This window comes from Labeo rohita, chromosome 11, assembly GCF_022985175.1.
Source record: "Labeo rohita strain BAU-BD-2019 chromosome 11, IGBB_LRoh.1.0, whole genome shotgun sequence".
NCBI lineage: Eukaryota > Metazoa > Chordata > Actinopteri > Cypriniformes > Cyprinidae > Labeo > Labeo rohita.
In genome coordinates this window covers 5,701,797-5,718,052 of record NC_066879.1, presented here as the reverse complement: position 1 = coordinate 5,718,052, position 16,256 = coordinate 5,701,797, and the positions used below count along the sequence as shown (strand labels likewise).

General features: G+C 35.1%; 1 protein-coding gene across 1 annotated transcript in view; it reads left to right on the top strand.

Moving 5' to 3' along the window:
• Positions 1 to 16,256, top strand: part of LOC127172910 (inactive N-acetylated-alpha-linked acidic dipeptidase-like protein 2) — a 302,371-nt gene that overhangs the window by 184,085 nt on the left and 102,030 nt on the right. Inside the window, 2 exon segments of the mRNA XM_051122434.1 lie at positions 74 to 211; positions 15,430 to 15,522. Coding sequence (XP_050978391.1) covers positions 74 to 211; positions 15,430 to 15,522 — 231 coding nt within the window.

Genomic DNA, 16,256 nt, shown 5'->3' with positions numbered 1-16,256 from the left:
TGTTATTAGTGTTTTCATTTTGATATAGCTGTGTAAAAGCCTTTCTAAAATAAGAAATTGTTTCTGTTCACAGCTGGAAGAGCCAGTCATCACAACCTGACGCCATTGCTGGTTCAGCCCATCTCTGCCTCCTTAGCGAAAATGCTGCTCTCTGCCCCTGCCATGGGGCAGGGAAGACCCTGCGTCCCCATGGCCATGCCCTTAGCCTCAGGTAAGCCCTGGGCCAGAAACAACGCCCGCTGCACTTACTGTAACTGTCAACAGACAGCCCTCTTCAGCCTCACACAGTGTCACTGCCTACAGCCTTCAAATCACTCATGTAAACTTAGGAGAAAGACTTTGTGGTCTTTCCTGTCATGGCAAGTTGTCATGTCTAATTTGTTGTGATTTTCTACAATTGATTCAAATTATTATTATTATTATTAATATCCAGTATACATTCTCACATTAGATATGTATGTATTAATTATATATATATATATATATATGTATTAAATATCAAATTATTTATTACATACTATATTGTTTATATTCTATATATCATTTTTGTTGCCAAAAATAATGGTTATACTTAACATTTTGTTGAAGAACTTATAAAAGACCATTTTTGGTAGGGTGCCCGTTGTGTGGTTTTATGAAACCAAATTAATATTTAATATATTTTAAATTAAATACATATTTAAAATATTAAATTATTAAGTATTATATAGTTTATATCTATATATATATATATATATATATATATATATATATATATATATATATATAAAATCATATAAAATATTTTTGGTAGGGTTCCCATTGTGTGTGTTTTATGAAACCATTTTAATATTTTATCTTTTAAAATTAATACATGTTTTAAATATTATTTATTATATACTATATTGCTTATATTTGATATATCATTTCTATTGGCAAAACATTGGTTTATTTGTTTATTTATTTATTTATTGTCTTACCTTTTCCTTTTTTTATTAAGTGTTTCATGTGTCATAAATAATGTATTTTAAATAATTTTTAATAATTATTTATTTTTTGTAGGGTTCTCATTGTGTGTGTTTTATGAAACCAATTTAATATTGTATCTTTTAAAATTAAATACTTGTATTAAATATTAAAATATTGATTATTATATACTATATTGCTTATATTTTACATATTTCTGTTGGCAAAAATCTGTCTATCCAAAATTTTTAATATTTATCCAGGTTTCCCTTAAAATGCAAAATGCAAAAGATAAACAAACAAACAAACAAACAAACAAATAAATAAATAAATAAATAAATACAAATAAAATAAATTATAATAATAATGATAATGATAATAATAATAATAATAATAATAATAATAATAATAATAATAATAATAATAATAAATCCTTGGACATTCTTCAGATTATATATATATATATATAATCCACAGAAGAGACAAAGTCATAAAGGTTTGAAAAGCCCTTTAAGCATTTTTTTGAGCAAACCATCTCTTGTTGTAGAACAACTCTTAGCATTGTATAATGCTATTGTAAAGTGTAACTGACTTAGGTTTTCACCTCATGATCTTTAACGACAATTGTATGATTGTCTTTTTCACTATTTCAGAAACCGATTATACTGCCGTTCTCTTAGTGTCTCTCATGCTTTGTGATGTGTGTTAATCCTTATGTCTCCACTAAGCTCTGAAACACAATCTTTTGTGCCTGAGATATTCATTAGTCTACTCAGTCTCATGCTTCTGCTGGGGATTTAACCATCAAAAGCAGCTGCGAGCACATGACGTCAGTGTTCCACCTGCTGGCGGCAGACGGTATGACACACTTTAGATCTGGATGAGAGAGGTCGTGTGCTCGGAGAGCCAAGGCTTGTTGATTTATGCTCTGTGGTGCGAGTGTAACTCCTGAGTGTGGTAAATTACACTGGCTTTACACATCATCTTAAAGTCGCCCTCGCCATGGCCGCCCATATCCAAGGCCATTACACACATCAGTCAGCGGGTGCCCATGGGACCTAATTGAAACCATGAGAGTAAGGCTGGTCAGCCATCTTACAGCACTCTCTCATGTAGAGCTTTCAGGGAGGTCAAATGTAACGTTGAATGTGGTCACTACAGCAGCGGTGGATGTGCTGCAGGCTAAATAAAAATGACAGATGGAGGAGATGACATGTATCGGAACATAATTGGATTTAAGTGAACAAACCTCCGGGGAAAGGTCTTTCACGTGGGATGATGCTTTTCATCGACTGACAAAGAATGTACAGATGCACTTTTGCTCATTGACCTTCAGCTAAAAGTCTTTGGCACATTCCAATTTTCAGTTTTCAAGTGAAGATGCCCAAAGTTTTTATGCAACTTTGTTACACAACCTTTACATAACTGACATGTTTTCGCCATCCTTGAGACAAATGAGCATATGTCATGAACAGTCTGCTGGGCACATGTTGCAAGAAAAAGTTCTTTGAACTTTTTTATTCATTAAAATGTATTGTGGTTTACACAAGAATATTAAATAGCACAACTGTTTCAAGATTGTTAATAAAAAGAAATGTATCTTGAGCAACAAATCAACATATTAGAACTTCTGAAAGATCAAGTCACACTGAAGACTGGAGTAATGGCTGTGAATGTAATGGTAAAATATATATATATATATATATATAAACCTTCATTTAAAATTGGAATAATATTTCACAATTTTGTATATAAGCTTATATAAGCAATATCACTCTTGTACACATGAGAGATGAATCACAACGTGCTGATATACAGCCATATATCACGTCTACAAGTGTGATATTGCGCTTATACAACAGTTCGACAGCACAAGTGTGTAAATACATAAAATAACAACGCAGTGTCTTTAAAAGCCCTCTTTTGTGCGGAAATACTTCCTTCAACCACGGATTCAAATCTAAAGCTGTCAGTTGAACAGCTGAGCCCAAGCCTCTGTTACTAATTTGAAAATATTTTAGAACTAGTAACGAAGGAATGTTGAGTTGCTTCATTGAAAGCTTATTGTATTACTGTATTAAAAGCTCACTGTGTTATGTAGAGTATAATGAGAGAGAGATAGATTGGGCGAGTGTGATTTCCTGCATCTGATACAACATTCATTCTTTAGATCGGTATATATTCACAATAAACATTAGTTTGAATATCTGCTGAGGAAAGCGTTATCTTTGTCGTAACGTTAAAATCCTTTCATCTGTTAAAGGTGATTTTGCTGCTCAGTGCATTTGTTCGCTGTGTCAAGATGTTGTTGAAACTAAAAATAACTTCAGTTTACAGCGTTAACTTTTCAAGGTAAAAGTCTTTACTGCTGACTCCTAAAAACAGTCTCTCATCTAATGGGGGAACAATGTAACTAAAATCACCATCACAAACACGCGCTGTTTCTCAATACTAAACACTGTTATTAAATACTATTATTTATATTAAATATTATTTATTGATTAATAATATTTAATAAACTATAATATCGGACTCTTATCAGCCAATCAGATTCAAGGGCCAGAAAGAACTGTTAATACACACACACACACTTTTTAAAGTACATGTAAATTCCCAGTCATATTTTTTAAAATGTATTTCTAATGTGTTTTTCACATATTTTATTTATCAACTGATGTTTAGCTATTCTTTTTAATAGTTAACTTTTAACTATTTTTTTACATTTTTCAGATTATTAGTGATCAAAGCTTGGTAAATAATAGTCGTAGATGCAGAGGTGTACCTCATGTTTTCAGGCCATTCAAAGTTTTGACTGACCTAACAAAGTTATATGGTGTGATTTGTTTACTTGCTTTTTTTTTAAATCAGTCGTCCCATTAATGCCATTATATTGTTCATTCTGACTGACGCATTGAATTTGCATAAACATGAGATTTTGCCAAAACTATCTTCTCTGGAACAAATAATAGATTAATGAGACCAAAGACTTTTACCCATAACGAATTATATCTCATGTGTAACCACTACAGAGACATCAGAGCCAGCGGGAAAATTTAAGAAGATTTGGGCAAGGTGAGGTGCTCTTGGGCAGGTTCATGAGTGCAGAATGGCCACTGATGATCTGGAGCTCAAGGCTCATGTTTGACAACGACGATGCAAACTTTCAAATAGATGTTGTCTTTATTAACAAACTGCATATTTGAACTATAAACAAGTACATTCTCGCCTAAAAAAAAAAAAAACTCTTAAAACTACATTCCTGTTGTAACTTTACCTGCTGGTGTTGCTTGTGATTTTATACACTTTTTAATGTCATATTGTGTAATATCTGTGTTGTTGTTTTTTGTACTGCTATTTTTTTCTCATGTTTTTGAGGAGGCAATGCCCCTGATATGCAGTGTATCCTGCTACTTTTTTATTACATTTAAAATGCATAGCAATTTAAGTATCCTAAAGCATCCTAATACTTTAAGGGCTTAAATACAATTATTTAATACATTATTCGTATTAAATTTGACAAGGCATCAGTTGCTGTTTCAGTGATGAAATGATGAATCACACTGTACAACACACTGCAGAGTGTAGGGAGATGTCTCTCTGTCTGCGTTGTCAGAAAAAAATGAAAAAGTTTTCTCACCGTCGGTGTTCTGAGTTATGAGATACCAGCATGACAATTAGTGGCACTACGCCAGTGAGCACTTGTGATGTTTCCTGATGTGCGTGTACAGACACTTGTATGTGTAAGCTTCAGCACATCCTAATAGGTGTCAGAACCTGCCATTCTGTCCATATGGAACATGCATATGCACATGTGTACGTGCGCACAGTCGTTGTCACAGTCATGCAGGCGTCCACCCCCACATACGCAGACAGAAATACACTGAGCTCTGAGTCAGCTCTCAGTCTCTCCCTCTGGCTGCATGTGCATGTGTGTGAAAGGAGACTTTTGCTGCAGATTTTAATAGGGGTTATTAGTCTCTTAATTCCTACTATTGAGTGAAAATCGCTTCTTATCTTTGCATGGTCGCCCAGGAGACCCTGTTGCTGTGGCTGAGCCGTTGTCTTGGCTTGATGGAAAGTAAAGGATTTACAGCCTCGGTGACAAAACGAAAGGAAATGGGCTTACAGACAAATCTTCAAGTTTCAAAACAGACGTTAAAGGGATAGTTCACCAATAAAGGAAACTAGTCATCATTTACTCACCCTCAGGTCATTCCAAACCAGTATGACTTTCTTTCTCCTTTGGAACTTTCTGATCTTTTTTACCCCACAATGAATTGGGACGTTTAGGCTTAAAAAAACAGACACAAAAACACCATAAAAGCCTCATAAAAGTGGTGCATTTGACTCATACACTCTTTAGAATTCATATCATGGCTTTGAACCAGATAGAAATGTAATGCTTTTCATGTATAACCTTTCCCATCCAATGACCAGATCATTGAGTCATTGAGTTGAACTGTGTCCTTTTTTAATGCTTGTAATCTGTGTTCATTTACTGACTATAAAAACTTAAATGTTTCTCCTTTTGCCAAGTTAAGTCAAGCCTGTACTCAGACTGAATCCTGTATTCAGAATCAGAGGAACAGAATCCAAATCCAAAATTCTGCTGTACAGTTGTAGCAAGTGTTATGCTTCCGTGTTGATTCAGTTCAATACCTTGGAAAGGTCGTACATTATGAAACAAGTTCAGTTGTGATAAGCAGCTGAAGTGAACACAGTAGTGTTGTTATTCAGTTCAAGTCAGTTCAGTGTTGATTCAGTTCAATTCAGTAACCAACCAATTACGAACAAATTCAATTTAGCTGTGAAAAAGAAGACAATAGTGTTATTTTTCCAGTATTAATTTAGTTGACAAATAATATTTGTCAAAGACAGAAAATTTTCACAGATAATAATGAAATAAAAATAGTTTTAAATGACAAAAACTATGACAAAAATCTATTGACATTTTCGTCAGTGAATAAACAAGACAAAAATGTTAGGGAGGGGTGATTTGGGAAGAGATGCAGACGACAATAAAAGGAGAAGAAGCCATTACTCACCGTGGTTGTAGAACGATTTCAACTCACCACTGTTGTTTGATGAACTCGTGAAAACGCGAATAGCAAGCTAATCCGGTAACGGAATGCTAACGCACTGTGCGCACGCTGCACTCGCAGAATAAAAACGAACAATCAACGAGATCAAGAGAAAATAGGAAAGCGGTAGTAGATGCGAATAGAAACATGAAAGGAACGCGAATGGAAGGCTACCCGGCTAACGGAATGCTAACGCACAGCACGGCGTTGCGCTAGCGGTTATAGAATAAAAGTGAACGATCAGATCAATCAGATTAGTTTGATGGATAATATCAGAAATCTGGTGGGGATAAAGCTATATTTTATCCCTTTAAACAACAGAGAGTAATGGTAAGATAGAGATTTCTACAGAAAAACGAAGCACCAGGGAGCTACAAACGCACACCACCAAAATGACAACACAGCTCTGGCGAGACATAAACTAGCATACATTTGCTGCACATCTCATAAAACGTAAAAAAATGTCAATATCTGTGAGTGAGACATAAATTTGACGACGCAAAAGAGAACTCAACTCAATCCAGTTTTCTGAGCGCACACAGCGCATGAGTACTCTTTCATGAACACACAAAGGCTGCCTCCGAAGGCAGCATTTTAGAGCTTTCGGACGCAGCCTTTGTGTGTTCATAAAAGAGAACTCGGCAGGAAGGCATCAAGGCATGTCCGAATTTAAATTCTGCTTCACTTCCTGTCTCAGGAGGTACCTTCTTCTGATCGAATTTTGAAGGCAGCATAGATGTATCCTTTGCTGCCTTCGATTTCCCACAGTCCTGCGCGTGTGCGTCATATAAGCTATATAAATAAAGATATTCTGTTGGAAATTAAACTACTAATAATATCGAAAAATTGTAATATCGCAAAACATAGCTGTCATTCTGTCTTCTCTGATGCACAGACCTTCAGCAGGCAATGATATTGAGGTCTTTATGTATTATTAAAGCATTTATACATAACTGTATAAGATTTTTCTCCAAAATGTACAACTTAACCGTTAGGTAACTTAGCCACGACGTCACGTTACACTGCCTCTGAAGCCTGTCCGAAACTGTTCCCGGAGTTGCCTTCGCAGCCTTCAGAGTCATTGCCTGATAAGGCAGCGAGGCAGCAAGTCAGCTCGTCCATTTTGACGAGTATTCATGTAATCACACTCGGTTACGTCTTAAATGGATGTAAACAATTTTGAGAATATCGGACATGTGTCAGTACATTGCATCTGTGCATTTGGTTTTAATAGGAAAGTAGCCTAAGGGGGCAGCCGTGGCCTAATTGTTAGAGAGTCGGGCTTGTAACCAAAAGGTTGTGGGTTTGAAGGTGGGGGAACTGAATAACCAGTGCTTTCTCCACCCTCAATACCATGACTGAGGTGAGTCCCTTGAGCAAGGCACCGAATCCCCAACTGCTCCCTGGGCGCCGATAGCAATATGGCTGCCCGCTGCATGCGTGCATGTGTGCGCTTGTTTTTGCTACATTGTGGGGACCAAATGTCCCCACAAGGATAGTAAAACCTGAAATTTTTGACATTGTGGGGACCGCAAAATTATTAAAAATAGTAAATGGTGTTTATCTGAAAGTGTAACGATATAAACATGTTTTCTGTGAGGGCTAGGTTTAGGGTTAGGGTTGGGTTAGGGGATAGACAATATCGTTTGGTCAGTATAAAAACTATAGAAGTCTATGGAAAGTCCCCACAATTCACAAAAACAAACGTGTGTGTGTGTGTGTGTGTGCGCGCGCGCACTTGGATGGGTTAAATGCGTGTGTGTGTGTGTGTGTGTGTGTGTGTGTGTGTGTGTGTGCGCGCACTTGGATGGGTTAAATGCAGACCACAGATTCCTAATATGGGTCACCATACTCGGCCACATGTCACGTCCTCCTTAATTTAGTTGCTATTGTCTGACATTGATGTTAATCAAGCAACAACAGAAAGACAAATAAATATGTCTGTTTGAAAGAATAAAGAAAACAAACTTGGTAAGCAAGTTCTTATAAAAAAGAAATTTCTACATTTTTGGATTTATTTTTTGTTTGAGCTTCCACTTTGAGCAATTTGCCAGTGATGTGCATGCTTTTGTTTTGTGTCTGCTGAACTCAGAGGGCACAGATCAGGCAACTTTTTGTCACCATGTTTGTGTTATTACACTCCCTTTCTGTTTGCTAATGGTCTCTAATGGGAATCAGAAAGGTAATACAACATGTAGTCAGACAAACATGTTGTTGTTTTCATGATCTGACCTCTCTGTGAGTCACTGTCTCAAGAGTATAATTTTGATTAGTACTCTCCTTCACAAATGATTACCACAAATTATGACCTGTCTTGTAGAGACCGTGTACAATTGGATACAAAAATCTGAGAACTTAAAAAATCTGTTTTAGTATTAAGAACAATTTTAAATTAAACAATTTAGGACGCAAAACGAACAAGAAATGTTTATGCAATATTTAAGTCTCAAAATAATCATTTCTAAAACGGCTGCAAATGTTTGTTTTAACATAGATTTATGAGAAATAATGCAATATAAACAAAAAAGGTCAGTTATAAGCATACTTTTGGATGCTATATGACGTGTGCATAAGCTTGTGTGTGTCACACTCCAGCTCTGACAGAAACATGGGCCGCTACAACCTGTCTTCTGTCACCAGCCCAATGTCCAGCGATCAATGTCTGCCGAAAAACCTGCAGTGGCAACACGAACGCCATCGATCCCACAGAGAGGGAGGGCCGTCTCTCCCCCGGCGTTCTCCCACCCCTCCCGTTCTCCTCACCGTTTGAAAGCTCCCATCCGTGACCTGCTCCAGCCCAGTCCCAAGCCTGCACCTCTCTTCCATTAACCGGATCAAACGCTCCGAAGCTAGTAATCTGTGCTCTATTGATTGGGCCAAGCTTTGACCACTCCAGAGGTTTCAAATCATTTGTTTCCATCTGTCTCCCCTCTTTCATTCCATTCCCTTTCAATTAAGGCTCACTGTATCACTAAAACGTGCTCTAATTGCGCCAGCGTCTCCCTGCCAGTGAAATGAGACATTAGCCACAAATACACGTTACGTGAGAGGCAAACTTCCCCACATCTCCTTGCATTATTATACTCCTTGCATTATTATACTGCCTATGTTTAGGAGGATTGTCAGTGGCTTTGAAAAGTTCTTAAATGTTTCGACATACACTGTAAAAAACAATTTGTTGAGTCTTGAGAACTTAAAATAATTTGTAACCTGGCTGCCTTAAAATTTTAAGTTCAGTCAATTCGAAAAAAGTTTATTCAACTTGAAATGTTAAATTATATTAAGTGACGACTTAGATATTTGAGTTGAATCAACTTTAAATTTTAAGGCAGCTGGGTTACTTACCCATCTGTTAAGTTTAGCAAACACAAATATCTAAGTTGTTACTTAGTAAAACTTAACATTTCAAGTTGAATAAACTTATTTTAGTTGACTGAACTTAAAATTTTAAGGCAGCAGGGTAACAAATTATTTTAAGATGACTCAACAAATTGTGTTTTTTTATTTTTTACAGTGTAGTCCTGAATGGCATTTATTGTGTGTGTGTTTTGTTCCAGTGGATCAGGCGGCCAGATCCATCATCCATTTATTCACCGTAAAGAAATCAAATTGAGAGAGCGAACGAAAGGGGTCCAAATACATTAGCACTTTCTATGAATGTCTGAGGGCTCGTGTTCCCCTCCTCGCTGTGCTCCAGATGAAAACTCATAGTATAATAAATTTCTATGCAATTACAGCTCGCTGGCAGAAAACTGTGTGGAATAGCTTTATCGAAACACACCCGCTCCTTTAATTATGACGCTATTGATTGCGGTGCGTAGGTAACCCGTCCCGTATCGGTTTTGCTCTCTCCATTTCCCACCTCATGAGAAATAAAACACACTCATGCAGCGCTCTGAACGCTGAATGACAGCTTTATGGTAATGAAATATGGCATGAAATAATGGTAAAGCAATTTTGCACGTTAATAAAATTATTTAGTTTTTGTTTGCAGGTTTTGATAAAAGTTAGATTTTGGCGTAGTGTTCCCCATTTTTTTGGGGGGGGGTTACATATGTGGCTTTACCTAAGTCAGTGCTGTGTTACCACTAAAATATCTTACATTTGATTGACACATTGATCATTTTTAAGCTAAATGAAGCTGAAGCATGCTGACACTGACTTAAATAGATAGTATGAATTGGGTTCATTCAATGTCAACTCAACAAGAGGTCCCTGGCTCAAATTTTTGATTTTGCTAATATTTTTTTCTGAAAAAAGGTAGACATGTATAGTGATGACAGCCAAAATATTAAATGTCATTGATAAACATTTACTAAGTAATCCACTATTTTGTAGAGGAAGGTCAAAATGGCAATTTCGACCTGAGATTTAGATTCAAGTTACAAGGGGGTAAAAATAACTTGAGACTATATACTAAGATGACAACATCATTATGTTATTTTTACACAGAGATTGGTAGATCTGATAGTAAAATCTATTGACTTTAGCAATCTTTGTAGCATTATGTGCCAGTGGTGACCATTCAAAAATGGGGAAACAGCACTTTTTAAGTTTTTCTCCAAAGTTTGCATGCCTGTAACTCAAGGTGAATTAAAGATGGCTTAATGCTCTTTTAGATATTGGGTCCTAACTTTCCTTTTGACATCTTTATTTTTAATGCCCCATGTATCTCATTTCTTTCTGTCAAGACAACTGCATTTAAAATACCAGTCTAAGTGCCATATATATTCTTTTTCTTCATAAACTGGAAATGGAATCATTTTTCTCCACGCTCAAGCAGCTGTAGCGACGACAATGCCTCGTAAGCAATTCTGGTGTTTTGTAGTTGGGTGCAAAAGTGTATGTAAAAGTCTTCATTTTCTCCAGGCATCAGAGCCATTGAGGATGCAGTGGATAAGTTTTGTTTTTGATGGTAATGCACCACCGAATACACAACGAACAGAAGAGAGGGGTGGGGCAGTCTGTAGCTCATTATCATTTAAAGAGTCATGCAGCAAAACGGGTCTCTGTGCAAAATGGAGCTGTTTTTGACAAAAGGTAAAAAGGTGTTGTTTTACACGACCATTGAGGAGTTTTAACCAAAGTATGTTGCAGACATTTTATTAAAGACCCTAAAGAGTCATACCAGCTTGTGGGAAACAGGCATCCAGTGTCAACTTTAAAGGGGTCATCAGATGCTAAGTTCACTTTTACGTGTTGTTTGAACAGTAATGTGTGTTGGCAGTGTATGTACAAATCTACCCTATAATGATAAAAATCCATGCAGTGGTTTTTAATTAATCTGTAAAAACAATATTCCCTTTTTCAAATCGACCCATTCTCAGATGCCTGTCGTTGTGGCATCACACCCACAGATGCCGCTCCCACGATAGTTGATTGACATAAGCGTCTTACCTCAGATCAGTTGTAACAGTCCAACCTCCATGTTTTGATGCCGGAGCAGGGATGTAAGTTAGACAAGAATTGAACGATTGAGGTGTTGTGTTGCTGGATGTAATAATGAATGTAGTGGTTGTCATTTACTCCCGACATCTAAGCTATCTTCGTGCGTCTATGTTCGTGCGAATCATTCGTGATCCAGCTTCACTTACAGCAGAAGTGAGTATAAAAGTTTTTTTTAATGAAACTTTGTTATCGCCTTTCCTAATAATGTGCTAGTTAGCAAGTTTAGCGGCTAAAGTAAACAGGCTCGTCACTCCACAGAGCTCATTTGCATTTAAAGCAGCCTCGACCAGAATGGGATGATTTTTGCAGAGCTGATTTTGCCAAGGTAAAAAGGGTGTTGTTTTACACAACCATTGAGAATTTTTAACCAAAGTATATTATAGACTTTTCATTAAGACCCTAAAGAATCATATCAACTTTGGAAAATGGGCATCCGATGACCCCTTTAACAAATTTGAAATCATTTCTAAATGCCCCATGGAACATTTTTAAGTAGCCTCTGGTGTGTGTAGTGTAGCCCTGGTTGTAATCAGCTTCTTCTCTGGTCTCTGGATCGTGTTCTTCATCGCATATGTGCCGCTATTTTTTTTTTTTTATATACAGAATATACTTCTAAAGAACATCTTATTCAGGGTCATTTATAAAACATGAGCCACTGCTGCTGTCGACTTCTTCATTCTTTTCCTACAAGATCATTTTTTCACTTTGCTCACGCAGAGGCGCTCACCTCTCTCAATAGCCGGTAACCTCTCATACCTATTGATGATTAATGGGCAAATCTGTCACACCGCGACCCGTTTGCACGCCAGCACTTTTAAACACTCCCTTACAACTGCATATACATCTTCTGCTCTTTACCCAAAGTCATTTGTGCTGTTGTCAGGGGTGATAAATGGGGTTTGGGGGGCTGTGTAAAGCCCGCTGAATTCTTAGAGTGAATTTGATTACTCTCAAAGAGTAAAAAAACACATCTGTACACATCAGTGACGTTTTATGTCTTAGTAGATCTGAGGTACTAAACCACATCTTTATTTCCTGATATTCACATATCCAATGACTCTGTACTAGGGCTGTCACGATTCCTCTATTCAATTCGAGTACTCGATTAAAAAAATAAAATAAAATAATATATATATATATATATATATAGAGTACCATGTGGGGTAACTGGCAAAATACCGCAGACGAGAATGCATGAAACGCATTATTAGACCGTTTTCCAAGGCTGCATGATATACTAAACCATTCAAAAATCATAATAAAGCATAATGCTATTGTGAAATCACAAACGCTACGATTCAGTTAAATAATTATATGTGATACAGGTTTAATATATTCACTTTAATGATTTACATGCGTGTAGGTTAACAGTTATTGTTGCTTCATACATGTGTGGAGCGTCTCAAACTCCATCATGCATATTTTAATGTTCATCTGGGAACGCAACATTCACCATGTCATCAGATTAGTAAGGTAAATCGTTTATAAACCTATGCAAACACAGGAGAATACATCAGTATGTTTGTAAATATGCTTCCTGTTCATCGCGATTTTAAAATAAACGCTCAAATCTCCACTCACGTTTTGATGTCCACATATTCAAGAAATTACAGTGGCTGTGACATTTCTTTCGTAAAGAAATTGCTAAATATTATAAAGATTAAGTGGACATTTGAGTTAAGTGTTGTTTAGTCAATATTAAACAAGGATTAGATCACGCTGGCATTTGACATATTGAATAATGTACATTAGTTCTATTGTTAATAATATATTATGTATTTTAACAGTTTTGTTCGATAAAACCATATGATTACTTGCAGTTATTGCCTCATTGCTATTATATATGTATTTTAAGTCATTTTAAAAGGCTGTTGCTAGCTTAGGTCTATTTTTATTACCTCAGAAAATAATTGTAATTGTCCGATTACTTGATTATTACTTGAATAATCAACTTATCACTTGATTACCAAAATAATAATTAGTGACAGCCTTACTTTGTGCATAGGCTGGCACATCTGTCTGTTTTTTTTTTTTTTTTTTTTTTTTTTTTTAATGTTTCTGTTCCATCTCTGTCTTAAACCTTGTTGTACGAGCTAGCGGGAGATAGAGTGGCTCGGGATGTGTACCAGGGCCAGGTGTTTCTTCTTTTTATCTGCCGGGATACCAGCCTCATTGATATTCACTCCATCACACTGATCCTTTATGTGTAATTGGTCAGAGTGTGAGGCGAACAGTGGCGGCACCTTTTTAAGCTGCTGTGATGGTGTACGCTTTCTCTGCAACACACAAACGGATGGTGAAAGCAAAGGATATCTGCTCTCTGTTTTATGGTTCATGTACAATTAATGGGAGGTGATTTAATAATGGAGGATGTGCCAAAAACTTGCAAGTGGTATTACAAATGGAAAGAGGTTTTTCTCAGGGCCCAAAGTCAATAGAAAGAAGCTTCTGGGTAATGTAATCAGTGATCACATCAATATACTGTACTATAAGGGAAACACATAGCTTTATTGATGTCTCCTAATAATGCCATTATATGGGAAATGGGAAGTAACTTACTGCTAAATTGTAGATGGAAACATTTAGTGTTGTAGTTGTTACTGTATATACCAGATTGAAAATCATGAAAAGGACCAAACTTTCTCATGTGATTATTTGCAGCATATTATTAATTAATAATATTTTATTTTATTTTATTTTATTTTATTTTATTTTATTTTATTTTATTTTATTTTATTTTTTTATTTTATTTTATTTTTTTTATTTTTTACATCTAATAAATGATTATGAAATGATTATTTTCACGGTTTAATTGAATAGTGAATTTTTCTTTAAAAAATATGGGACATTTTTATAATTTAGTTAAATAACAGAAGTTTAATAATAATAATATAGTTGTTTAGTTTACTGCTACTACTACTTCTACAACTACTGCTACTAATGTATTAAATAATTAATAATTTGGTAATTAATTAATAATTTATTAATTCATATTTATTAATTTATTTGAATTGTAAAACTTAATTTGGATAGTTTAAGTTCAATAATGTATTAATTTAATTATTAATTAATAATTTGTTAATTTATTGAAATGAAATTAATTTATTCCATATTTATTGGAAAGTTCAATAATAATAATAATATTAACAATGTTTTAATAATTAAATTTAACTTTAATTAACAACAACAACAATATTATTATAATTATTATTATTATTATTATTATTATTATTTTGTTGTTGTTGTTGTTGTGGTTAAATATTAAATAATACCTCCATTAATTATATTTATTTTAAAATGAACTTTGAATTTTAACAATTCAGTTGAATAAATAATAATAATAATAATAATAATAATAATAATAATAATAATAATATTGTTTTAATAATTTAATTTAACTTTAACAGGTTAGTTGAACAGTTGAAATTAATTATTAACAACAACTATAATAATAATAATAATAATAATAATAATAATAATAATAATAATTTGATGCTGTTGTTAAATATTTAATAGTACTTTCAGTAATTATATTTATTTTTTAATTAAATTATTTAAATTTTAACAATTTATTTAAATAGTTGAAGTTCAATAATAATAATAATGTTTTAGTGATTTAATAATTTAATTCAACTTTAACAATTCAGTTGAGTAGTTGTTGATTATTATTATTAATGTTGTATGTATGTATTATTATTATTATTATTATTATTATTATTATGTTGTTGTTGTTGTTTATTAATTGTTCATTAATTATATTTAATTCAACATGAAATAAAAATAGATTCATTGTTGGATTTAGTAATAATATTTTAATTAACACGCTTTTTTCCCCTCTTTCTTTTGGATTGATTGAAAACACAACCTCGCCATTCCTTTGCCTTTTTTTATAGCTGGATCTGTCAGTGTCTCACATCCTTGACTAATTCGTTTGGATTTTCTGTTTGTTCCTCAGCAAGAAAAATCATAAATCTCACCATTGAAAACCAGGCATCCTTCAAGACGGTGCACAACGTTATTGGATATCTCAAAGGCAAGACCAATCCAGGTAGGTCAGCACAAAACCAAGACAGCGCTTATATAACCCAAATTATCATTGTACAAACCCAAAGGGTTTTTTGTCATAGTTAATGCAGGATTATTTCATTTAAATAACAAATCACTCTCATTTGAACTGCATGATATTGTCAGCGTGTCCCAGGCATGGTCATAAACCGCTGTGCTCTTTGGTCTGACATAACAAAGACACAGTGCTTTGTCACAGTGCTTCATTGTATTCGTGATAGCAGTGCGAAACAAGAGTGCAATCTAAGCATTCTCTCCTTCATCTGCTGGAAAATCCAGAGTCCGGGGGCGAATAAAGCCAAATCTGAGTCTACGTGCTGAAACAGCCCTTTCCACCCCCCGCTCCATGTGCACTATGACAAACTAATCTCTTAAAACCACGTCTGCCGCCACTGTCCAAATGCAGGTCACTTGGCTGCCGAAAATAGGCTTTTAATTACGGACCACTATTTTCACCTTCAGGATGATTTAATCGTACGTCTGATGTAATGAAAGCGTTTAATCTTTCACCCCCGCCCCTATGACTGTAAAAGTCACTGTGTCTATGCATTTAAGCTCTCCGTGATTTACTTTCCAGATTTACGGCGCTCTTTTCCTGTCATAATTGGTCGCCCAGTCACTAATTATGTATCACAAATCATGGAGAGGCGTTCTTCTCCTTGACTTTTGTCTTTTTATACCATGTTTACCTTTCATTTATCTGGCAGTTGACTGTCT